Here is a 27,433-nt window from a genome sequence, read left to right on the forward strand (position 1 = left end):
TTAACCATCCTCTTATTTTTCCCATTCTGGCATGTAAGTGTGTAGAACAGGACTTTGGCTCAAGGCCTGGCAGCAGTTATGGCACATAGCCAACCTTCTATTTTCCCTATGACCCTCACATGAACCAGTAACTAATCAACAGGCCACTCCAGGTGGTTTGGACAGAAGTGATTAATGCTGAAGTGTACTCGGTGGAACATCACCCTTCACTAAGCAAGAGCAGGAGGAAGAGTGGAAATGGTGTTAAAAAGAAAACGCACTGTGCAGATGACATAAATGACTCACATTAACAAGCACTTTCTGCCCCTTGTGGCTTGATTTTGGCCGCCAGCTTGAGCTACCAGATAAGTGCTGCCTTTGTTTCTGCCAACATTATGTAAAAACATCATGTTCAGACAAAAACTACGGGAAAAAATGGAGTTTCAAGGTCAATGATTTTTTTTAAATGATCGTTCTTTGCTTTTGTTTAAAGAGAGAGAATAAAATGAAAAAGCTACAAAGTGACCTTGAGTACGTGAAAATCAGTACATTATAAATAAGAATTATTATTCTGTATAAACTTAACTTCCGCCTTGGGCTCAAATCTGCCCAAGCAGAATCCCAAACAAGTCTGAGTTTGTTTCCCCTGAGTAAAGCATCCCAACTTTCATTTAACCCCATTGCATCCAAAGGAGTTTTTACATGAGATAACCTGTAGTGAATAGTAGGAATGCAATCGGGTCCGTAAAAACTCAAATGTATGGTTGTTTTATGTGTCTACCACAATATATAGGAGTTGAAATAATAATAATAATAATAATAATAATAATAATAATAATAATAAAAGAGCTTTGAAGGTATGTACATCCAAATTGGCTGAACGGTGTAGGGATTACAGCTCTTTCTATATGTGACCTCCCCCAGTGAATAGTCGGTTCTTGAAGCTGATGTGGTGGAAGCAAAAAATGGCAAACGTAAAGATCTGAGTGACTTTGACAAGGGCTAAATTGTGATGGCTAGACGACCGGGTCAGAGCATCTCCAAAACAGCAGGTCTTGCGGGGTGTTCCCAGTATGCAGTAACTAGTACTTAACAAAAGTGGACCAACGAAGGATAACTGGTGAACCAGCGACAGGATCATGGGTGCCCAAGGCTCATTGTGATGCATGTGCGGAGCGAAGGTTAGCCTGTCGGGTCCGATCCCACAGGAGAGCTACAGCAGCATGGGAGCATCAGAACTGGATCATGGCGCAATAGCAGAAGGTGGCCTGGTCTGATGAATCACATTTTCTTTTACATCATGTGGACAGCCGGGTGCATCGCTTAACTGGGAAAGAGATGGCACCAGGATGCACTATGGGAACACAGTAAGCCATTGGATTCAGTATGATGCTCTGGGCAACGTTCTTCTGGGAAACCTTGGATCCTGGCATTCATGTGGATGTTACATAGACACCTACCTAAACATTGTTGCAGACCAAGTACACCTCTTCATGGCAACAGTATTCCCTAATAGCAGTGGCCTCTTTCAGCAGGATAATGCACCCTGCCACACTTCAAAAATTGTTCAGGAATGGTTTGAGGAGCACGACAGAGTTCAAGGCGTCGAGTTGGCCTCCAAATTCCCCAGATCTCAATCCGTTCAAGAATCTTGGGATGTGCTGCGCTAAAAAGTCTGCTCCATGGAGGCCACACCTTGCAACTTACAGGACAAAGGATCTGCTACTAACGTCCATGTCCAGGTTCCACAGCAGTCCATGATTCAAAAGGACAGGGCGGTTTTGATGGCACAAGGGGGACCTACACAATATCAGGCAGGTGGTTTAATGTTCAGGCTGATCAGTGCATGACTGCCAATGGAACTGGTTCTGTTGTATTTATCGATGTGACTGCTTGACAAAAGCTGCAGGATAAACTCTGAAGTGTACAGGGCTATATTATCTGCTCAGATTCAGTCAAATGCTTCAAAACTCATTGGATGGTGCTTCACAGTGCAGATGGACAAGGACCTGAAGCATGCTTCAAAAGCAACCCAAGACTTGTTAAGGCAAACAAGAAATGTTCCACAATGGCCAAGTCAATCACATGACCTGAATCCAACTGAGCATGCACTTTAGTTGCTGAAGGCAAACTACCCCAATCACAAGCAGCAATTGTAGACTTCTGCAGTACAAGCCTGGCAGAGGATCACCAGGTAAGAAATCCAGTGTCAGGTAATGACTATAGGTTCCAGACTTGCAACTAAGGATTTGCAACCAATTATTAAAAGTAATTTGATTTATGATTGACCAATTTTTGACCCCTTAAAAATATTTATTTATATAATATATAATTTTATCTTTATTATTTAATTTCAACTTCTATATAGGCTGCCAGACAACTAGAATAATAGATAAAATAATAAGTGTCTGAATATTTATGAACCTGACTGCAAATCAGGCTTGAAGTGACGAGCAAATACAGATAAACAACCTGCACAAAAAGGAAAAAAAAAAGTGTTCAATATTCCATGCATCCTTTATTCCATTATATAGCAATACAACATCCAGTGGGTTGCTCTGAGGCAACAACCAACATCAAGTGAGTAATAAATCTGTCTCACAGCACATTTAAGGCTTTTTCATTTGATCTGAGAAAACAAATTACACTAGCACATTTTGTACCAACTATTTTCTTTTTTCAGCATTATACTTGCATACAGCAATTCCAGTGTCAAAATCATTAAAAAGACTAAATACAGTTTCCTGTTTTACATATCTATTGAGAGGAGAGATGATGTATACAGTACGGTTATCTTACAAACCAGCATTAAAAGAGGTGTAAAGATAATATTAATAAGTACTGGAAAAAACATTGTTAAAAACATCGGTATCAAAAGCAACAGAGGGGCTCAGTTAGGGCTGCGTCTCCATCAGAAACTCCAGAGGATAAAGGACGAGGTTCAAACCTCTTTCAGGCCCCATGGAGAAACACAAAAACATCCCATTACACACGTGTCTGCCAATGCAGTGTTATCTTACAGCAATATATAGATGAACACTGATCAGTCCAGCCCATTTGCACAAAAAAAGAAAAAAAGAAAAAAAAAAAACCCTTCACAAAAAGTTGCAACATAGTAATTGCACCTACTTCGAATAAACAAGAGTTCTTCTTATTAATTAAACCATTGTAGCTTCTAGTGTCCAGTGCTACTCCTGAATACATTAACATTTGCAAAGCTAGCACTGAAATATGAGGACTTTTAGTGTTCTCTTGTCTTTGTGTTCAGAGGTTATAGTCCTTTAGGGTCAGTAGATAATGTCAGGAATGAGGAAGCAGCTGCAGAATTTTGGGTGGGTGAGAGATTATTTGTGGCTCAATACAATTCACCTTGTACCCTTATTGTTTTGCCAGTTCGGTCTCACAGTGATTTTTCTCATTGGAAGAGTAGCAGCTAGTATTAACCTTGAGAAAAGCCTGCTCCTGTGAAATGAGACAGCAAAAACATCTGAGAGCATAAGGCTTACTGTAGAACTGGCGCCAAAACAGAGACCAAGATTTCATAAATGAACACCTTATTTATGTAGTGTGTATGCTCAAACAATGCCCTGATTACTGTAGTAACACACAGCACCATGCTCCAGAGCCAGAAACAATGTAGTGGTTTGATCACTCATGTGATATTGATGCATTCGCAGTGGTAGTATTCCTTCACTTACTGGCAACAAAAAAAAAACCACAAAAAAAAACAAAAAAAAAAACAAAACAAACAAAAAAAACACTACACACAGACTGGCTCTGTAAAAAATCTGAGAGCAAATCCTCTTTGACCCCAGTCAAGAGAATCCAGTGGATCAGTGGAATGCCTAGAAATAATGAAAACAAAACAAAGAACTTAAAAAAAATAACATAAATAAAAATAAAGAGTTGTCAACTGAACATAACAGTACAACAAATAGTGCATCTATTTACTTTCCCCTGTTGGGTTTTACACACACAAAAAAATCAGCTGGACAAATCAAAAACACACAAAATATGTAATGTGGTGCACTTAAAATTTTTCTTCATCAAGTATAAAAGAATCAAAAATAAAAATCGATAAAGGGCGTTTCCTCTTTGCAGAAATGGAAAGGCCCCATTCCTTAATACCACCATATACACTTAAAAAGAATTTGTCAGCAAGTGCAAATCCTTGACTCTGATCCTCGGCTCGGTGTGTAAAGAGCTGAGAGGAGCTCATCGCAGTGTGTGCCGTGATGTTGTACAGTGTGCTGCAGTGTGCTTTCAAGAGGTAGCCAGCTCGAAGGAGATGAACTGCTTGAGTCTCTCCAGGTACTGGGCGTACAGCTCGATGTCATTGTGCCCGGCGCCCTCCACCCACAGCGGTTCCACGGCACGCGGGCATCGCTCGTAGATGGCCAGGCCGTGCGAGAAATCGATCACCTCGTCCTCTGTGCCATGAATCACGAGGACCGGAGAGGCCACCTTTGACACCTTATCAATGCTGAAGGAGAAAAACAAACCAGTTTAAATCTCTACACAATTAACATGGAGGATATTTAAGACTAAATTACGTGTAGAGATATTCAAAACTAGACCAATTATCCCTTATAGATATAATTTCTCAACATGGACACTTGACCAATTAAGACTAATATGCCACCAGAGATTGAAGATGGAGGCCATATCAGACCTGTTGATTACTAATCCAAGTCAGAGAATTGACCCCCCCCCACCAAGTGACACTCAGCGTTCTTAAGCGGTGCATAAGGTAAAGTTTCACGTTTGAACAAGTTTTACCCCAAATATTTTATTGGAGTATAAGCTGTACTTAACTTAATGATCAAGTAGACTAGACTGGGCTGCACACTGGAGTGTTCACTTGTCCAGTGGGATAGTTTAAGATTAACAGATTTAAGCACAGATGCTATTTTAATTACCAACCCCTTGGATCAACATGGAGGCAAAATATTAAAAAGAAACCACCACAATTGCAAAGAGTAATAGATTGTTACAAAAAATAACATTACGCTCCAGTCTCTCTATGCCTATGTGGCATTAATCACAAAAATCATTTATATAAAAAAAAAAAAAAAAAAAAAAATTGCATTGAAGAAATGATCTGTTTTCTATATGAGCCATCTGTTCATGCCTAGAGACATTTAAGACTAAAGGCATAAAACTTTTACGCTGCTGCGTATCCATTTGGCATATTAATTCAGCGCTCCAAAAGGCTAATTAGTGCTTACCATTTATAAAGCACATGCATCCTGAACATGTTTGGAGAAAGATTAATGCATGAGAAAGTCTAATGGAATAATTACACCACAGGCTGAATGAACCTGGACGATAACAAGATTCAGTGCGGACTCCTCTGGCTGATTACAAACTCGTAAACAGCACGATTATAGAGAGGTTTTGTGCAACAGGGTTTTAAATGTTTTGGGGGTTTTTAATGCATGTGGTACAAATGTGATACATCAGCTATACGTCACCAAAAGTTGTGTGTGTGGGGGGGGGGGGGGGGGGGGGGGTATTTGGATTCCCAGGCTGGAGTCCCAGCCTTTTTGCATCTCTGTAATGGACTGGTGATGTTTTAACATCTTGCTCAAGAATATTCACATAAATCGAAGGGAATGCCACAATTTTCTGCAAGTCCCTCTTCGCAAACATCACAAATATTATGAGATCATTCAGGAGATATGCATCCTGTAATCTGGACAATTTTAGTCCAAAACTATGTTATGAATCATTTGTTCCTAGTCTTTGCTCCTTGACTCAAGGACTCTACAATTCTTCAGGCTGGAAGGTCTCTGAAACCCCCCCCACACACACACACACTTTTTTAACCACAGTGCAGTTAAAGTAAACCAGGATGGTCAGCTTCAAGCACTGCTAGTCTACCAATGGAACAAAAACAGTTATTTCCAGATATCTTTCACGACCACACAAGTCCTCACTTCCATTTTCCCCCTCTGCCCGCTGTTTCTGGACGCAGTTTTAATATTCCAATCCATGCCATGCTGCAGCCTGGAGAAAAAAAAAAGAAAAGAAAAAAAAAAAATCCACAGAGAGTGTCGCGTCATTAAACTTTCATACATCCATTCACAGTTTTCCTCCTGCCACACACAGCTGTGAATCTCAAATTTGGCAAACTGAGATTCAATGTCTGGAACAGAGATCCATGGCCAGCTGGCTGGAGCTCCACAGGGAGAGGAGCGGTGCGTCAACTCATCTATCCAAAGGGATGTGTGCAGGCGATCTGAAATCTGGAAATGTGTTAAGGTGATTGGAAACGGGGATGTGATGGAGCTGCAGGATTTGTAGTAGATTAATCGTTGTAGGTGGCAGCTCTTCAAGGGCTACAAAGGTGATCTGAAGTCATATGCTAAAAACAAAGACAGACTATGAAAGAATTCAGTGAAAACATCTGTTAGAGTTCATCAGTGAGAGAGCCATTACAAAACATTATAACTTGCACAGTAGTAGCAGCAAGTCAAGGAAACTGAAGAAACATCAAGACAGCAGCACAAATCCACTGCAAGACCATCAACCAATCCAGATGACATGATACACTATTAGACTAGGCATGTGCCAAGAGAGAAGGGGGGGGAGAAAAAGAAAAAAAAGAAAAAAAAGAAACAAAAATCAATATTATAGTTTTTATTTTGTTGTTGCTCTAATCAACACGCACAATATTATTACAGACCGTTCAATCTAACACTGATAGGATTATGTTCCATTTGGGAAGGGGCGTCTAGAAAGACACGAGTGAACAAGTCATAAATCCATTAGCTAGCCCACTGGGCAAGTGAAAGCTCCAAAGTGCTGCCCAGTCTCATGCTCTGGTTGCCTGGAAATCTAATTTATTAGGATTAAAACTGCTAGCTCACAATTTAATAAAGCAAGGAGTTGCTTAGCAGTTAGAATGTTTGCCTTGCACCTCCAGGGCTGGGGGGTTTGATTTCCTCCTCCATCCTATTGCGTGGAGTTTGCATGTTCTCTCCACGCTTCGAGGGTCTCCTCCAGGTACTCCGATTTCCTCTCCCAGTCCAAAGACATGCAATATAGACTGATTGGCATCTCTAAATTGTCTGTAGTGTGTGAGCGATTGTGAGTTCCCTGGGAGAGGTTCCAGGACCGCGTGACCATGTACAGGATAAGTGGTGCAGAAGATGGATGGATCTAGTTAGTTAGTTAAGTGCATTAATACAGGCACAAAAAAAAGGGTATAAAATCCTGCCGAAGAAAAGATTATCTGTTCCCTAGAATGTGTCTACATTGTGTTTGCATCTTCAACAAAAGCTCAGCTTGTCCAAAAGTTGTCCAGCTTGAGTCAAAGTTGCACCACACAAAGGACATTATCTCTTTTTTCTCCCCATGTTAAACCATGCAATGGTGTCCATGGTTTGCTAGCAAGAGAGTCATAGAACAGCTTTACTTTGCACTTTATTTTGCAAGGTGTTGTCAGTGTTTCATACCTGCTTGTTCCAGATTCGGAAAAGGTCGCAGGTCATCTGCACAAGCTAATTAATCCTACTGTGCATGTGGTGGGATTCAGAACAAGTAGTGCATGCTATAGGTACAACATTAACACCACCATAAGGTGCATTTTATTTAAATATACATAACAAATAACTTTTGTTTGCAAAAGTGAGGGGTCCCCCCCCCCCGAGTTTTGATTATGAGATGCAAAAAAAATAAATGCTGCTGATGGCTAGCCTGCTGAGTAACTTTGCATAAAGAATGCCTGCAAATAAATCCTGTCTCCAGTTTCCAGGCTACTGATTATCCACCACTGTAGATAATATTTTTGTTCCCAAGATGGAACCTGTCAGTTTTAGAAAGCAACATTAAGGACTGTCCTAGGTTTCTTATTTTGGACACATCTGTAACTGCAACATGGAACTTTCTTGAAGGTGATATATATTCATCCACCATCCAAGGGCTCCAAGAACGTTTGAACAGGTTGCAGGTTTTGCACTCCTAAAAGTAGCAACGGAAGAATCTTCACAACTTGCATAAACATTAGCTTTACTCATCCAGTTTGATCAACGACAAGGTGCAACATTTCTCTTGGTTTGTATATCTGAACTCTCCATTGAGTTTAGCCTTTGAAACATGATGGGAGGAAGAGGACATTAATTAGCTCCAGCATAATTTTGTCCTGGGGATGATGAAAGTGTATGGGACGATGTAAAATCCATATCGGGATGTTTTAGGGACCATAATGTTGCGCATGTCTCAACTTCACACCATCCCACGCCCCTTCCAATTTCTGCACATCTATATTGACTACCTGCTACTGTATGTATGAAAACTATCAAATTTAATTAGTCACTAATATACTCCCTACTTGGCAATTATTGGGGTAGCAGCCATGTCCATATATGGTATAAGCTAATCTGCTGAATATTAGTATATTATGTTCACATTCACAGCATTTTAATTGTATTGTAACCCTTCTGCATTACCTGTTACATCAGACACTTTCACACTAGAACGGAGTACTGGTCGGCACTACACTGTCTCTTACTGTGCCTACTGTGCTATTTTAGTAGTTACCGTACTGTCTTGTGCTGTTTGCAAACATTTTGCATGTGCACTTTATGTAGAAATGTGTAGGTCTTATTTAGTCCTGCGTCGTCTTATGTAGCACCCTGGTCATGGAGGAACATGAAATGACAAAGCCACTTGATCTTGGTAACACATCACATGATTTTTCTGTTGCGCTCACCATATTAGGGACTGAAATTCAGGCAACACAGCATGAACCTACAGAAGAGAATCAATGGTACTTCGACAAGGCCATTAAAATAGATTTTACGCATTGAGTACTTTCCCATGAATTCGCAGAAAATGGACTAAAATTGTGTTTTCCTGATGTACGTATTTATCTCATACACAACCCTTCCACTTAATCTGGAGAGTGTCTCAAAGCGAAGCATCATATGAAACACAAGGATATAAAGTAACAGGTAAATGAAGGTTAGATAGAGGCTGGTGGATCACTAACAGTCAATTATTGAACTTCAAATGTCACACTCTCCTCTAATTCCCATGGCAGTGGCAAAATGAGCATGAAAGTTGCCATTGGTGATGATGCCATGAAACCTAAAAAAAAAAAAAAAAAGAGCTAAAGTGGATGTCAATGAGCCAGCAGCAAAAAAAAAAAAAAAAAAAAAAAAAAAGGATAATGAATGCGAACAAAAGTAATTAACGTTAATCAATGTAAATCTGAAGAAATTAAACTACTCTGGTTAATCGCAACCAAAGGCTTATTTAGCCAGTTAACAGTCTAGTGATGGAGCGTGCGCACTCAGCTCTTTCACAGGTTATACCTTCCAGAAGTAGGCAAGTAATGATTATTCAGATCATACAACAGATCATAAGTGGCCTTCACGTTGCATATTAATGAAAATTTTTCAGCTGAAGCCCCATGTTCAAACCTCTGAACATCGACCTTGGCCAAGTGGCTTCATTTCATCTTGCAAACACTCCAACTAGACTTGACAATTTAAGGGGATTACGCTGCAACGCCGATCTGGAATACATTTAATCTTAATCTGTTTTGAGAGTCTGGAACATTTTTCAAAAGTTAATAACTGCATTGAGGCTGGTGGATTCAAAACTTTACAGAGATGGCAGTAAAATATACCACAAAACCCCCTCTGCATTTTGTTGCAGGTCTACACAGTTTCTGTAGTCTCAGTACTGCCGAGAAAGGACTGCGCATTCATTCATCATATTTTTAAGCCACAGGGAGCCTAAACTGTACTGCTTTCTAATGAGATGTTTGTTTTATGGCCACAAAATTATGCAGTACGAAAGATACCCATGAGCAGGAAACCAAGGATGAGCAACACTGCCATGTGACAAATCAATAATTGACTTCTTATCCAGGGTCTACACTTGTTTTCAACTGCTATATGCAAAATGTCTGAAAAAAAATGTAAGTACCACCAATGTAAATAGCGGGCCAGTGTAGTGCCCGTGACGTGATGTTCTCAACGGACTGAACAAATTACAGCAGTGTCTTAAATTGCACACGCATGACCTATTCAAGGCAGCTTGATTAACCATAACCGATTTCCCCATTACAGAACATAAAAAGAACCTCATGTACCCTTCAAACATACGGGAAAGACTATTTTTACCACCAAATACTCAAAATCTTAGTTTTGGATTGGAGACAGCTCATGACAATCACACTGACTGTGGAAAGTCTAAAGGAAAACAGCTAAGCTTGTGTGTCTGTTTTTCCATGCTGTTGTATAGTGTCAACTGCTTATATAGTGTCAAGCTCAACTGCTTGGGTCAGAATGTGTCAGGACATAGATGAGAGAAAAACGTGGACTGCTTGATGGGCCCCCCAAGAACAAGTTTGGGAAACACATCTAAAAGTGCACTTTTACATGTATTTGCAGCTAAATGCAGATTTCTTTCAGAGATGTTTTCATTGATTGTCTGTTTTTACGGACATAACTTGCTGAACGTTGCAGTAGGGCTGGGCAATATTGCACGATATGTTTTTTTGTTTTCAAATTTATGAACGATTCTCACATAAAATTTCGTTGTTTTGTTTTTACATAATGCAGTTTAAACATTACACAAATCAAGGTTTTTTTTTCCTTTATTAGAACAGACGTTAGAAAATGTAGATATGCAAAAACAATAACTGCACCATCTACAGTAAACAGTGCACAATAGATCATTTAAATACAGGATATTTATTTTAAAAAAATTTTTTTTTAAAAAACGAAAACAAACAAAAAAAAGCATTGTATGCACTATTTGCTATAACGTCGGTACGATTTTTGCACAACCCTTCTTTCTCAACGGAGTAAATGTCCTTTGCGATATGAAATGCCACCACAACTGAAGTCAACTTGGGTAGTCTCGTCAACTCAGGGTTCCTTCACTGTTTACGGTGGGACATTAAATTAACATAGCTGTACAAATCAGAAATAAACAAAGAATTTCTTACCTTTAAATGGGTTATACTGTATATACTAGTATTAGCTTTAGATTAATCAATAATTACTTTTAAGGTGCATCCGGAAAGTATTCACAGCGCTTCACTTTGTCCCACATTTTGTTGAGTCAGAGCACAAACCTAGCCATGACGTCCAAGGAACTGTCTGGAGACCTCAGAGACAGGATTGTATCGAGGCACAGATCTGGGGAAGGGTACAGAAACATTTCTGCAGCATTGAAGGTCCCAATGAGCACAGTGGCCTCCATCATCCGTAAATGGAAGAAGCTTGGAACCACCAGGACTCTTCCTAGAGCTGATCGCCCGGCCAAACTGAGTGATCAGGGGAGAAGGGCCTTGGACAGGGAGGTGACCAAAAACCCGATGGTCACTCTGACAGAACTCAGCGTGTCTCTGTAGAGAGAGGAGAACCAGACGGAAGCCACTCCTCAGTAAAAGGCACATGACAGTCCGCCTGGAGTTTGCCAAAAGGCAACTGAAGGACTCTCAGACCATGACGAAACAAAGACTGAACTCATTGCCTGAATGGCAAGCGTCATGTCTGGAAGAAACCAGGCACCAGTCATCACCTGGCCAATACCATCCCTACAGTGAAGCATGGTGGTGGCAGCATCATGCTGTGGGGATGTTTTTCAGTGGTAGGAACTGGTCAGGATCGAGGGAAAGATGAATGCAGCAATGTACAGAGACATCCTTGATGAAAACCTGCTCCAGAGCGCTCAGGACCTCAGATTGGGGCGAAGGTTCATCTTCTAACAGGGCAACGACCCTAAGCACACAGCCAAGATAACAAAGGAGTGGCTACAGGACAACTCTGTGAATGTCCTTGAGTGGCCCAGCCGGAGCCCAGACTTAAACCTGAATGAACATCTCTGGAGAGATCTGAAAAAGGCTGTGCACCGACGCTCCCCATCCAACCTGATGGAGCTTGAGCGGTCCTGCAAAGAAGAATGGGAGAAACTGTCCAAAAATAGGTGTGCCAAGCTTGTTGCATCATACTCAAAAAGACTTGAGGCTGTAATTGGTGCCAAAGGTGCTTCAACAAAGTATTGAGCAAAGGCTGTGAATACTTATGTTCATGTGCTTTTTTTGTTTTTTATTTTTAATAAATTTGTAAAGATTTCAAATAAACTTCTTTCAGGTTGTCATTATGGGGTATTGTTTGTAGAATTTTGAGGAAAATAAGGAATTTAATCCATTTTGGAATAAGGCTGTAACATAACAAAATGTGGGAAAAGCGAAGCGCAGTGAATACTTTCCCGATGCAATGTAAATCTTAAATATTGACCATACAGTTCACTGTTCGAAGAGGAAAACGCACTTCGCTCATCACAGCTAGCTGCCTAACTTGTTGCTAATAAAAAAAAACGTGTTGGCGTCTATTGTTCCACTTCGTTGGTTTAACGTTCCAAGTTCGAGGATAACAATTCTGACTGCTGAATTACCTTAAAGTATTTTAAATATTTTTAATGATATATTTTATATCATGTATTTTTATTTTGACATTTGCTTTTTCGGACCCTGCCATTATTTTTTTTGTATCTCTTTAAGCCGATTTTTCCATTTGATTTTTGACTACCGTTTGTTTCAGTTATTAACTTCATGCTGTGAAGCACTTACAGCTATATTTGAAATGTATGAAAAGTGCTATATAAATCAAAATGTATTATTATTATTATATGAAGCTTCTAGCTTAGGCAGCATGCAATGTGTTTTTTTTGCATCCCTTGTACAGAACGCTGTTGAGTGCAGCAGCTGTGATCAGAGCCTTGGAGTGAGTCATCATAAAGTGACTGACAATCCACACGTCTTTTTCTTCCACTTTTGTGCTGACTCCCTCGCAAGGGGATGCAAATTAATGATCGCTATTGCTCTTTTCAAATCAAAGCAATTCACTCACATGCTCAGGCTCTTTCATTCTTTTTTTTGATTGATAGCTAGAGATGTAGGAGGTCTGGCTCTCCCATTCCTGTGTTTGCTTGTGTGTGTGTGTGTGTGTGTGTGTGTGTGTGTGTGTGTGTGTGTGTGGGGCAGGCAAACGGTGCACAGACATACCATGTACCAGAATCCACAAATAATTAATCTACTAGTCAAAAAATGTTCTGCCGGACGACACAAACCTAATTTCGTGTCATATCTTATTTATGAGGGTCTGAAAGGCAAAAGAGCACACGAAAATCAGACTCCAAATTCAGATTAAAGCCATATTTACATGTGTTTTTCATCACTGTTGCCACAGTCTTCATTTTTTGGTAGTGTGATCTGCCCTGAACATGAACATTATGTAATCAATGTCCCTTATAGGTCTGTCTGAATAAATTTCAGTATCTGAATATTGTGTGTATAATATTGGAAAACCGTTCACATGGTGAAATCTCCACCATAAACACTATTTGGCCAAAAGTATGTGGACACATGGTCATTGTGCCCATTTACGGTTCTTTCCCAAACTGTTGGCACAATGAAGCACACAATTGTACAGGATGGCTTTGTATGCTGTAGCATTACAATTTCCCTTCTGGAACTAAGAGGCACAAATCTGTTCCAGCAAGACACTGTCCCTGGGCACAAAGCGAGCTCCATGAACACATTGTCAAGTCTGGAGTGGAAGAACTGTAATAGCCTCCACAGAGTCCTGATCGCAACCCCACTGAACACCTTTGGGATGAACTGAAATGCAGACTGCACCCCAGGCGTCCTCACCCGACATCAATGCCAGGTCTCACTAAGGCCCTTGTGGCTGAATGAACACAAATTCCACCGACCCATGCTGGAAAATTTAGTGGAAAGCTTTTGCTGTTATAGAATCCTCTACATTTCTGCAAAGGTGGAAATAAGTCTGGAATGGGATGCTCAAAAAAAAAAAGAAAGAAAGAAAGAAAGAAAAAAAAAAAGCACATGGTGTTAAGGTCAGGTGTCCACAAACTTTTGGCCAGAGAGTGTACAGTATAAAATCTGGTTACCTCCAAAAGGGAAAAAGCTACATTATATTGACTCAATATACTGACTCAACTGAAAGTCACAAATACATTGACTGCCCAGGAGCAACCGCTTTATATTAATTTAATTTGCAGCCATGTTTGGTAAACAAGCTCTAAAATGTGTTTATGGTGGTTTAAAGAACATCACTAAGAATGTAACAGCAGTACAGCGTTCCTGTACAACTTGCTGCAGGCACAAAGGAGTATCTGTACACTGGCTTTGTTTAGGGGGGTGGGGGGGGGGGGGGGTATCTTCGGGAGATGCCATGGACTATACTTACTGCAGTATCAGTTTCAGAAGGGAATCTGCTTTAAGCCTGAAAGCCCTGCAGCCTTGAGTCCAGTTGCCGTGCCACAGATACTTTGTGTTACACTCTTGAGAGTCAAAGAGCCACAAGCTTGCGTACTTGAGATATCCAGACAGAGACATCATGCAAATGAATCTCAACTAAAGATTTTTTATCAATGTCTAAGATGATCAAAAATAGCACAGACCAGTGCGCTCAACAGCTGCTCCCCTGGCACGCTCTTACTTCAGTAAGGAACAATTACATCCTAATTTGCAGTCCAAATCCATGCAAATGCCATTGGTATGGTTCCACATTAAGGCTATTGTTCCAACGCTGCTCGATATCCCACAGCAGTAGCCTTGATTCAACACTACTGAACCCTGAAAGAACATTTTGTACATCATTTAAATAGAAGGAAGTGAACTTTATCGTGCAGACCCTAGTGAGCATCATATACGTACATCTTGAACTACAGTGTAACCACATCATTCGACATCGAGTGTAGAGACTCCTTATTTTATCAAAGAGGTTCGGGCTGCAAAGAGCCAAGACAGTTGTAGAAGAGGTGAAACGCCTCCCGGTGCACACTGGGCACCTTTAACTTTGTCAGCCGAGCAGAGAAAAGCTGCTTCCTGAATTAACATTACATCCACTTCCAGCAGGGCAGACAGCAATTTAATATCACGCTCTGCTGATGGAAGAGGTGGGGGGGGAAATGGAGGAGGAGAGCTGGCTGTGAAAATGATAGCAATGTCTGGCTATTTGCAGGAGCAGTGAAATGAATTGTGCATGACAACAATGTACCTTAAAGAAATTAACTCAACAGCTGTGTGGTGTAGAACAGTACAATGATGAAATTAATCAATGTGAAAATCAAACCATCAGTCAGTCATAACTTTCCATTTGCTAATCATTTGACCAGAAACTTGGTGATACCATTCTAGTGGACTAACTATCACTTGTGCGGTAGTCAGTCATTGGGCAGCTGTGGCTCAGGTGGTAGAGCAGGTTGTCCACTAATTGTAGGGTTGGTGGTTCGATTCCCGGCCCACATGATTCACATAACGAAGTGTCCTTGGGCAAGACACTGAATCCCAAGTTGCTCCCGATGACAAGTTAGTGCCTTGCATGGCAGCTCTGCTACCATTGGTGTGCGAGTGTGTGGGTGAATGAGACACAGTGTAAAGCGCTTTGGAACCACTAAGGTTAAAAAAAGCACTACATAAGTGCAGACCATTTACCATTGGCTTTCTTTAATCGTTGGCCTATCGTTAGAGGATCGTCATATAAATTTAATGCTTAGAAGATCTATCCATCGATCCATTTTCTGTACCGCTTATCCTACACAGGGTTGCCCCACTGGCCCATTTCCCATTGCAGGGCACAATTGCTCAAACACTTACACACCCATTCACTAGGGACAATTTGGAAATGGAAATCAGCCTACAGCGCATAGAGTCTTTGGACTGGGGAGGAAACTCCACTCACAGGAATCGAACCCCCAACAAGGTAAGGCCAGGCAAACGTGCTAACCACTAAGCCACCATACCACTCAACCAAGATTTTATTGGAATCATCTCATAATCTGACGAGTAATAATCTTCAAAGACTGCTTTAATCGAACAGTCTAAAACTGGCTTTAGCCAGATAAAACCAATTTCCACTCCCAACCCACAGTACAAGCATTATTGAGCAAATCTACGAGTGCACCACATCAACACACTACATGGGTGGAAAATGTTGCACGCAATCCCAGAACATTGCTCAGTCAATGTGAAAATTTTATAATTGATGGCAGTAGGGTATTACACAGCCATTTGGTGCGCATACAAAGCATTTCCCCCAGAACACTTGGTTTAAAAAAAATTATATATATATATATATATATATATATATATATATATATATATATATATATATATATATATATATATATATATATATATATATATATATATATATATATATTCTGCTATTAACTTTCAAAAAGGTGACAGTAGTTTGGTTGGTCTAGTGGTGAAATCCACTCTCGATTATCCCTGTTTTGGATTATTAGAGCCAGGCTTGATAAAAAGCCATGAGTCTATAAGGCTGTCATGAAGTCTTAGAGAAGCAGTAAGTGGCTGAGGTTATATATTCACTTGGAAATTTACTGTGGACAGGTAACCTTAAGAAAGCAACAGCCCTGGTTATATTTGATATTTATATGCGCTAGAAGTACAACAGCTTTTAAAGTTATCTTGTGAAGTAAGCTGTACAATACTGTGCACGAACAAGCAAATAAAACACACTGGATTTCTCATCTGTTAAAGGTTATTCAGCACCATGTACAAACCTGTGTTAGCAACCCCATGTATAAAAGCTCGTACAGCTCCAATCTCATTCCTGGAATTTCAAATAAATCAATCTAAAGTCAATTGTAAAATGTAAATTATGACCTGTAGTCATTCATTTGTTTTGGTGAATTGTTGTGAGCTTGTGTGGGTGTGTGCAAGAATATTAAGACCTTGGGTCTGTTGTTGGCCTTGAATACAACTTGGTTGCTATGGCAACTGCTGCAAGTGGAGGGGTGTGGGGTTTTGGATGGGACTTAATTATGAGGGTTATTACGAGAAACCATTCGAGACCTGTGGTCAGAGAGATTTGTTTATGAGCTGCATGACGAGGGCTCGATGGAAAACAAACAATCAAAAACCTTACAATAGGTCCAACACGCAATAACCTATGAGTGGACAATCTTAACTAGCAAACAGTTTTGATAATGCCAGTAAATTTTTATAAGTTAAAAGTCTGAGCACATGCCCAACTACTTCTCGTTTAAAGGTATCTGTCAAGAGAAAAGGAAACATACAGATAAGAATACAGAGTTATAAGTCAGCAGTAAATCATGAGCAAGAGTGCGGTTATACTGCAGATACAGGCAGAGTAAGAGCAAGCGACATTTCAAACACAATATGGCCAAATGATCTGTGAATTTTCGCTCCCCTAGCGGAAACAGACCCAGTAGAAGTCACCTTCACTTTATAGCACGTCGACTAGCTGGTTAGCTGGCTCACACTGATGATTTGTACATTCCCATTACTTCTCGTAAAACTTCACTTCTTCCTTTTCATATTCATCTGACGAGCTTTAATATTTGAAGCCAAAAGTTATATTCCTCAAAAGTATCTTTTGCCAGGTTCACTGATTGTTTTACTAACACTATTGTAACTGTCCTGAACTAGGAAGTGGAATTTTATGGGCTTGATACACAGTGAAAAGTCTCAGTAGGGTTATAGGAAATGTGGGCACTATGGGAACACTGCTGGACCAATCAAAGTACTGGACCAGAACAAACTGTTGAATAAATACCCTCATATGCTTAAAACATTTAAATGTTGAATTAAAGGTTCTCAACTGACTAAGATTTCAGGTCTTGCATGGAAGCATATTGTTTGGCCCTTGCTTGTTAGTCACGTTTAGTTATCTGCTTTATTATTTCATCATCATGAGAGTTTAGTTGGAAGCAATTCTCATTTTTCTAACATTAGCTTTTTGCTAGTCAATAAATAAACAAATCAATTAAAACAAACCCATTATGAAGTTTGTAAATTCATTATGATGACCCACCTGGGGAAAGCATCGAAGCAGTAGGTTTTGCGTGTGTTGGGGAAGGCCACGCGCAGTCCAGACATGAGCGGGGAATGCAGGATGACTGCTGCACACTCATACCGTGCCGCCAGGTCCACCGTTGGCACTGTACCGATACTCTGACCATACAGGATGATGTTCTCTGGGGTCACGCCATACCTGCAGGCCAAGAGGAGGAGGAGGAAACATTCATCTCTCTTTAAGCATGACAACAGAACACATGAATTGTTAACACTACTAACAGATAATACTTAACTGTTAGTCACTAGAAATTGTATTAACTCAATTCAATTTTATTTGTATAGTGCTTTTTACAATGGTCATTGCCTCAAAACAGCCTTACAGAAAAAAAATAAACACAGGATACAGATTTTAAATGTGTGAATTTATCCCAGTTGGTATTAACCAACTTTAAGAATGTGTTTGTTTTTTTGTTTTGTTTTTTTAAATAGGCAATTTTATTATAGCTGTAGTCAAAATACAGGGTGGTTTTGAAAAGCTCATTTGGCATGCATGAGACCTTCATGAATCCAAGCTGTAGTTTTCCCTCCGATTCCCTCTGCGAATGAAACTATAACTGCATTTTAAACAGTTGGAAGTGTTTTGTCTGTGGTCATGTGGGCCACGAGCTGTAAAATGATGGGAACCTTTGAATTACACTGTTGTGCTTGCTGCGCTCGCAGATTTATATTCATTCCCATGTACAAACATTTTTCTTCAAGCGTCAAACTCAGAGCAGCAAACTAATTCATGGAGAGTTATTCTATTCCAATTTGTGATGGAAAATGTAGTTTGTCTCCCTCATTAACTAAGAAAATGACATTTTCTGAAACTGCCATACGTGTAAACTAATTACAAAGATGGTATGCAGTCCAAGAGAAGCATGTCAAACTCCTTTTGACGCCAGTTTAAATGTACTTTAAAATTTCCCCTTGCAGCCCCAATTGCACAGGACTCCTCCTTTGTTAGAGAGAGATCAAACAGGAGTTGGCTGATGAGCCATATTCGGGGTTAGGGGAACATTGTGTACATTGCATTCCTGGGAGAAGTGTTTCAATGTTGCTGTTTAATCAACCGAAAATATGCATGGCCTCGGTCATGGGACTGTGGGTGTGACTGTAAAGACTATTCTTTAGCTGCCGGTGTGTTTTTCTCTCCCTGCTGGCACTGACAACCAATCCAGATGTGCGCATGTGTGTATGGGTCAGACAGCAGGGGATTGTGTCTTAAATCTGACCTACATGCTGGCTTTGCCATGCTGAGGGTGAGCCCTTTGGAAGATGAAACCAGCTGGAGAACAAAACAGCCACATACTCTCACTCTGTCTGTCTGTCTCGCTCTCTCTCGCTCACACAAGGCAGGCAGCACGGAATGTACTGCTGAAGTGTGTCCAAGTATCTGAACTCAACAAGACAGCAACATCTAATGAAGAATCAAGTATATCTTCAAGTATTCTGAGTGCAAGGATGTTCCTGATTCTCCTCAGACGAGGGAAAACAGGGGGAAACTTACAGAGTTAGGCAACACTGAATTGGTCAGGGTTATAAATATACCAAAAAGTATTATAGTTTCGAGTGTATAATTGGCAGTTTGACTGCTCTCTGACTGGAGTGTGGTTATACACAGCCACGTTCAGTCATGGCTCGCTCTTCACCCTACTACAGCAACACTTTCATTCAGTTGGTGAAACTCAGGGTGCGTTCACCCATGCTGGGTTTTGTTTAGATGCGTGACCAAGACAACTGTTTGAGAGCGAGTTTCAGTTCAACGTGATCTCTCTGACCCTGAATCAACTCAACTGCAGGAGCTGAATATAGCCATGTTTATATGCCGTGCACCTCCATGCTATAGCTACTGTGTGTGTTACTCGTTCTGAATCCCATCACCTGCTTCACTACACACACTGGCTAAAACTATTCTTTACTGGGTGGATAAATTAGTTTTTACGCATGACTATCTTTTGAAACATTAAGAAAACGATTTCTTAACACACTTCGCCCCACCGCCTATTTCCTCCCTGTTTTGGTCTTGGCTAATTCCGACCCAAGAGCTAGCTCTTTCCCATCATGCTACAGCTACTAACTGGGGATCCTCCATGCTACAGCTACTAACACGTGTATCCTCCAAGACATGTAAAACCCGTCGACCACATCTTTTTGAACTGCTGCTCATGTTGCTCAGAGGGCACTGTAAAACACTGAGGAACATGCAGGCTAGTGCGCTGTGATGAACGAGGTGCGTCATCCCCTTCTAACCAGAGAGCACGGACATAGCCCTACTGGACCCTTGGCCACAAATAGCTGTGGCATTAGCCACATTTCCACCGAAATTACCCGGAACAATTAATCCCAGGAACTTTTTTCAAGGGACCATTTGGTTCCGCCAGACCTTTTGTTGTGTGCGTTTTCATCGTGGTCTAAAGTACCTTGAAGATTAGGCAAATTAGTCTTGTGATGTATGACTGTGCGTGACAAGCCCTTGGTGAGGATATGAAGCCTCGAAGTATGCCACAATCAAACTGATTACTGACACAAGGTAAGCTGATGTTTGGTTAGTTTATAAAAACACGTAGGAGACGCTAATTTGAGCACAAATCTTTGAACAGCAACAATAGCTGATTGGTGGTCTAGTGGTTATGATTCAGCGCTCTCACCACCGCATCCCAGGTTCAATTCCCGGTCATGAAGTTTTTTTCTTTAGAAGGTTCCTCTATTTTCTAAAATCTGATAACGACACTGCAACAACCACAAGCATGGAGGAGATTCAAGCTGTGCTGCTGTGGATTGTGATGTATTGCTTAGCTAAAAAGGTAATTGAGAAAATGTTGGAAAAAAGAGACTAGCAGTGGTAGTAAAGCGAATTCAGAATGCTCCTAATGCTAGACGTAAAGTAATCAGACTGATTTTATCAGCTATTACTGAGACGACGGAGACGAACGTGAGCGCACAAGCTTCTCTTTGCACGGTTTTCCTGTGTGAACAATGCCCAGCTTGCTTAACCCAATTTATTTTTTAAGTATACCTTTTCATTGAGAGTCGCAGTTTCCAGTTCCCGCTGTATTTCGTCTTCAGCATAAATACTCAAGGCCTGAGCCTTGTAGTCGGTCCATCAAACGTATTTTTAAGCAATTCCACTGTGTTGATTCGAATCGCAATAAAACAACTGTTACTGCACGCAACAGACTTTTAAAAATGGTGGCTGAAAAAAAATGCTGCATGCACTCAACCAATCAGGATGCTCAGCACCCAAGTCCCACCCTCCAAAAATCCTGACTTCTGAAAAAAACTACCACCTCCCAAGTAGGGACTTTGCAAGGGCTAAATATTTTACCCTGAACTTAATTTAGACCCTGGTCCCTGCAGTGGAAACACACCGAGTACCTCCAAAAGTTCCTAGTTCCTGCAGTAGAAAAGCGGCAATCTTCAGGATTCAAACTTGCTATCTCCGGACGATGGGGAGAGCTTTTCAGTTGAGTCAATGTTTATTTTTTGTAGATGCGAGTTCTTAAACTGACCCAAAAAGTGCTAAAAGACAGAGCTGTAGTTTTGTAACCGTGAGCTGTAGTGCTGTAACTGTTACTAACTCTTTATACATCTAATACATCTATTTAGCCGTGCTCTGTGATTTTGGTGAATTAAAATTTTCCGAAGGTTTATCGATCATTTTCCATTGCTGTATTTCTGAGCAATGAGTTTTGAGCACATTTGCAGCTCTACAAGTCCCTCGATAAAATTTCTGGGTTTGTTTGACTATTTGCAGTGTGAAAATAAACCAAACAGCAAACAGATTCACTCGGATTCAGACTAGTTGGCGTGCAAGAGTCTTCAGAGTTGATAAAGGAGCCTACTGTAATTCAAGTGCTGCAAGACTATGTTTGGGTTGGGTGCTGCCTCACACGCAAGTTTTTTTTAATCTGCCAAATGAAGTGAAAATCGTTACACAATATACAGAGAAAGGTACTGGAATCGTTTTTGCCGGCCAGTTGACCTCCTGCCTAAAGCTGGGTTTTAATAGTCCTTTGAGACTGTTGCTTGTCAGACTGTATGAACATGATCCGTGCTGCAAGCCATGTCACACTGTAGGATCTCAGTTGTCATTAATGTCAGACTGTACGACAGTCAAGATGTGAAAAACGAACGCACGCAAGACGACTCGTACGGAGTAGGAGAAGCCACACTACAGGACTGTGCCTCAAATCTTCTGAATTTAATCGCGACAGCCGTTAATCGGCTGTCGGGGAACATGTCAAACTAGCCATCAAAGACTATAGATTTTGGCCTAGGATTATAGGAATCTTTCAGGATTCTCAAAATTTATCACACGACCAAATCGTGGCCAAAATCATATAGTGTGAACCCGGGGTAAGACAGGGAGATGAACAAAACCATGATTTTTGTCTAGCTGAAATCAACCCTGCAACCTGAGGGTCTGGAGAAGGGAGAGAGAAGAAAAAAGCCACACCACTCCAAAAAATTCTATTTATAGACCGTATCACGGCCGGTGGCAAGCAGCGATACCGATCTCGATTACTCTCAACATAACTAATCTATTCTCACATTTACAGCTAATCAGGAATTGATCGGAAAGCCAATTCGGAAAATTACAGTTCTTTGGGGAAGGTCAAATAGGGTGTGTTGAGCCTGAGTCAGTCATGCAAAGAGCTTTTTTCCTCTTGAGCGGAAAGCTACTGAAAAGTGTGCACATACAGAGCCCAGTTGAAGGCGCTGTGTTTTCCATAACCTTAATTCAGGCCAAGAGACAGCTTGTCCAAACAAGTGCTGGCTTTGACCTCACGGAACAACTGAAACTGACAGAGGAGTATCTGTGTGTTGACAGACCGGGACAAAATGCTTATAAACAGCTTTATGTTGCAAAACATGATAAGACAGTGGTGTATAAAGAAATTGGGTTTTTAATCATGGAGGAGGTGGTTGTTGGGGTTTGCCATTCTGCAGAAGAGTGGATCTGGTGTATGGTTGGTATACACAGTAGCCTCTCTTTCCTCAAAACAGTGTTTTTGCCAATTAAAACATTTGCAGATGATTTTAGGGCCAATCCTTGAACACCTTTCGCCAGTCCTTAGAGATTTATGGTGAAAGCCTCTCCAAGTCGTTCTGAATAACCTCTGGCCATATTAATTAACCTGACTGGAGTGTTTCTCCCAGGATCTTTACCGATCCTAAACTCTACACCCTCTCAAATTGGCATCAATTATGGGTTTGAGTACCTGCACAACAACTTCAAACGCATCTTACACTGATTACAATCCAATCTCAATCAACACAAATTTTTTGGGATAAGTTAATGCAATTTTAGGTAGGAAACTGGTTGCAGTGGAATTGAGGGTGAGAACTTGTGGCTCACAGGATGCGTGGATTTTAGACAAGTTAATGGGCAAGTTAACCAAGTCTTTGAATAATACACTTCCTGACTGGGAAGCTTCAGTTAGTGTCTGTGTCAACACTTCGAGCACTCTCCACACTAAACTCTGGCATCCCTCAGGGTTGTGTACTCTGCCCACTGGTGTTTATGCTGCTGGCTGGCTGAGTCACAACGTATTTAGCTGATGACACTACATCGGCAAAAGGTTAGAAACTTTACCAACAATGATGATTCAGGATACAGAGACGATGGAATGGCTTATAAGCTTGTGGATAAAATAAGAGATGGTTGTTGACTTCAGGAGGACCCAGTGTGCTCACGCTCTGCTGTACACCAACTGCCACCTTTCATTTTCTGCCGAGACTAATGAGACCAAGCCTCCTCCTTTCCATCTCCCAAAGAGAACATCCTGAGCAGATGCTTCACTGTCGCACAAAACCGTTGAGAACCCCACTGTGTCTCCACTGAACATCGTAAACACTGCATCGTCAAAGCTACCAGGAGTCAGGGTGCAATTAGAATTCAAATACATTTTTAAAAGAGACAAAGCTATTACATTACCCATGTTGACTAGCTAACAAACAAAATGCTGTGCATGATTTTGCTTTTAAACAAATTGCAAGTCATTGCAGGAAATGCAATATGTATTTTGTTCATCTGAACAAAACACAGTGCTCACATTCTATCCATCACAGCAGCTATAAAACTGGACAATTTAAATGTCAGAAAGCGTTTCTGCAGCTTTGAGGGCTTTAGCCATGGCAAGCAGGACATCTCCCTCCACTCCACCAGTCTCCCTCTGCTTTTCAAACTCCAGCTCAGCACAGCTTTTCATACGGCAGCTGAAACACCGCTTGTGTCTTTCATGAATCTCATGCAAGAACAATAGCATAGTAACAGCAACACTACAGATATTACATGCTCCAAGGACAGAGGTGGTATTTTATACCTACAGGCTAAATATCAAAAGGTAGGTAACGTTAGTCTAAACCAAAGAAAGTTTCATGTATGATGTTAGGGAAATGTAAACGATCTTGGAAAAGGGTGGTCGTGTACATGTGCAGGATGGTTTCTCTTGTGTCGGACCAGTTTGCCAATGTAGCATTTGAAAGAATGCTCTAGTCTCCCTGAGAGTGTTGAATAATGACGTTAATTTATTATGGCACAAAAAACACTGGAAACTGGTTACGAGTCGGCTGTAGCTGTAATCGCTAGCATTAGTGCTTTAGATTTTTTTAAAAATTTGCTTAATAACCCCTTAACAAGTCAGGAATCCTTGCGAAACTGATGTCAGGACTGCAAATAAACCTAACCAGTTGTCAGCTGTAACCAAGTTAATGATTAGAATTTAAATAAAATTATATAAACTATATATGCATGTGTTCTGTGGTGAACTGAAAAAAATGGCATTAATGTATCCATCATGAAAAGTGTAGACCCAAACCACACCGGGTGAGCCCTATACCCCCATCCTGACTATACCACTGACAAGCAGCGACTGCTAAACAGCAGTACTGGACACTTATTTTTTTCCACACAATGGCACAAGCCTACCATCCATGACATTTTGCATAATTACCTTCATTCAGGATGTGCCGAGGTCTAAGACAGAACACAGCGTTTCACAGATTTTGCAGGCCTCACGACAAAAATGGAGGATGTGCCTACAGCAAAAGTCAATGAAAGATAGAAACCTGATGTTTTAAGCCCTCATCTAGGATCCTTCTTCTAGCCTGAGGTTACATTTAACAAGATATAATCTCCAGAATTCTGCTGAACTTCTCTTGACATTTTATACAAAGTGCCTTTGGCATTTCAGACTGTATCAGCCAGACATTTTACCTATAGGTACGGACCACATTAAACAGGCACTTAAAGCAATCCAAGCACCGTCGCCTTTAAAAGAGAGATGGAAAAAGTCGAGCAGGGAAGGGAGACCGAAATCTAAAAAGCCTGTTGAGAGATTGAGTGTACCTACTCTGGCATCCAGCTGCAGGCTTGGAAGCACAACACAGATTTCACAGCAAAATCTTTATTACAAATGCTGTTAACAATAACACGTGCACCACGTTAGAACTTCCAGTCTGTAAACATTACGCTGCCACAATTGGTTGCATTAACAATAAATCAAGTTCAACATCAAAGGGTGCTTTTGGAAAAATTAACATACTGGGAAAATAATAAATATTTTTGTTTCCTCTAATGTGTTTCATCTAAACCGACTCCAAGTGCACAGGGTCACGATAGACCGAGCGGATCGGTGTCGTATTTTAACTGCTGAAACATACAATAAAAGCAGAAATTGGGACAAAACTAAATCAGCACTTCTCAAAGGCTTGACCAATGACAACTCTCTGCAGAGGAAAACTTCTAAAACGTTGAGTACATAACTGATCATGGATTAATGCATAAGCTATGTGATGCAATGTGGCATTTTATTCCTGGCAAGGCAACCCGTGTTCTTGAAATGGCCTTCATAAATTTGTCCAAAATACTAAAAAACAAATCATGATTTGCCAGATGGCAGTGTCAGCTGGATCAAACTGCCAGTATAACATATGCAACTAAAAGTAAACCCTGTGTACAAAGACAGCAGACAGATGAGGGGAAATAAGTGACTTTATGCGAAGCTTCACCAGCATAAACCTCTTACTGCCGTTTTTCCAACATCCACAGCCAAACCTACCAGACATTAAAGGGGGGGGACCAAAACAAAACAAAAAACAATACACTCCTCTCAAGCTACAACCAAGATGAAGCCAGCAAATAAAATCAAAATTGGTGTTTAAAAGCTTTTTGTTTGAGTAGTATTGTGGACACAAATAATCCCATATATACACTCACCCTCCAACACCTGGAACACGGCATCTTCTATCAATTATCAAATCATGATCATGCAGAGGTCAGTTAATGTTCAGATTAAACATCAGAAGGGGGGAATGGTTCGAGTATTTCAGAAACTGCTGATCTCCTGGGATTTTCACACACACACACACACACACACACACACACACACACACGTCTACAGCAGTGGTCACCAAGCCTCTTCTTTGAGATCTACCTTCCTGCAGGTAGCTGCGAACACTCCGATGAACCACTGTGTGAACTAGCAGTGTCTCAGTTTAAAGGAAAAATTTTTTACCCCCCAGCACAATCATTAACACGTTTACCATTCCACTGGGCTAGAATAACTTGAGAGAGATAGCCATGAGACACTAATAAGGAAGGGTCATGAGCCTTTTTGAGATGTCCTTGCAAAACAGCCGCTGGAAAAACAAAGCTTCCTGACACACAGCTAATCCACAGTGAGAGTGTCTTGGCCGCACATCAACCACAAAGTAAACAAAGATCAAATGGTCATTACCTGCAGGCAGCCACACACCTGACTACCTGATTACGGTGGCAGGCTTTCACTCTTGTGCTTAGTAAACAATACTCAAAAACCCATAATTACGTACTTGAAGTTCCACACTTCTCAAATATCAACCACTCCATGTGGTCCAATTCATGATCCAATAGTTTAAATCACAGAAACATGAGGAAGAAAAACATGCAAATATTTTACTGAAATTGGCAAAGAGTGAGAATGCATTTTTGTAAGATTTTATTATCTTTTTAAATAGATAGATATCAGCTAATGCAAATCAGCCCAATTTGATATGGAATAGATAACTAGAAGTTAGCTTTCTTTTTATGCTCTAGTTCAGTGGTTTTCAAAGTGGGGGCCGCCCGGGGGGCCTCAACAATTTTGTGTGAAAAGTAAATAAATACATGATTTTCTCTCTCACTCTCGGACAACCACACACAATCAATTCCTAATATAATGTAAAGATGCAAGATGTAATTATTAATTAAAAGGGGGGGGGGGGGGGGGGGTTATATATAGAAGTCTGTATTTTTAATGTGTTTTGAAGACATCTTGCAAAAGGGGGGCCTCGGTCAAATGTTAATGCCATTTGGGGGGCCTTGCCCTGGAAAAGTTTTGGCACCCCTGCTCTAGTTAACCAGATCCCCATGTTTTAATGTCACCAAAATATAAATAGTATGTGGCTAACATTAGCTTGAACACAAAGTATCTTGCTTTTATTGACTGAAAGAACAACTCATGATCAATGTTCTTGGGAGGTCTTCAGAGTTCACTGAAGGTGTATGTTGAAGACAAAAATATAATTGTGTCAACATATTCATTTCTTTCA

At 40.7% G+C, this 27,433-nt stretch overlaps 1 protein-coding gene across 2 annotated transcripts in view; it reads right to left on the minus strand.

Annotated features, from left to right (window-relative positions):
• Positions 1-2,477: 2,477 nt before the first annotated feature.
• The window catches only part of abhd17c (abhydrolase domain containing 17C, depalmitoylase), a 48,507-nt gene continuing 23,551 nt past the window's right edge, over positions 2,478-27,433 (minus strand). The window contains exons 2-3 of one of the 2 annotated variants that reach the window (XM_017478811.3): positions 17,835-18,014; positions 2,478-4,462 (exon numbers count right to left, since the gene is read on the minus strand). In XM_017478811.3, the coding sequence (XP_017334300.1) occupies positions 4,243-4,462; positions 17,835-18,014 (400 nt within the window). In that variant the 3' untranslated portion in view covers positions 2,478-4,242. Of the gene's footprint in view, positions 4,463-5,490; positions 5,989-17,834; positions 18,015-27,433 lie in introns of those variants that run through there. The other variant, XM_017478812.3, reaches the window with a different exon arrangement.

The sequence above is a fragment of the Ictalurus punctatus genome, chromosome 10 (genome assembly GCF_001660625.3).
Source record: "Ictalurus punctatus breed USDA103 chromosome 10, Coco_2.0, whole genome shotgun sequence".
Lineage (NCBI taxonomy): Eukaryota > Metazoa > Chordata > Actinopteri > Siluriformes > Ictaluridae > Ictalurus > Ictalurus punctatus.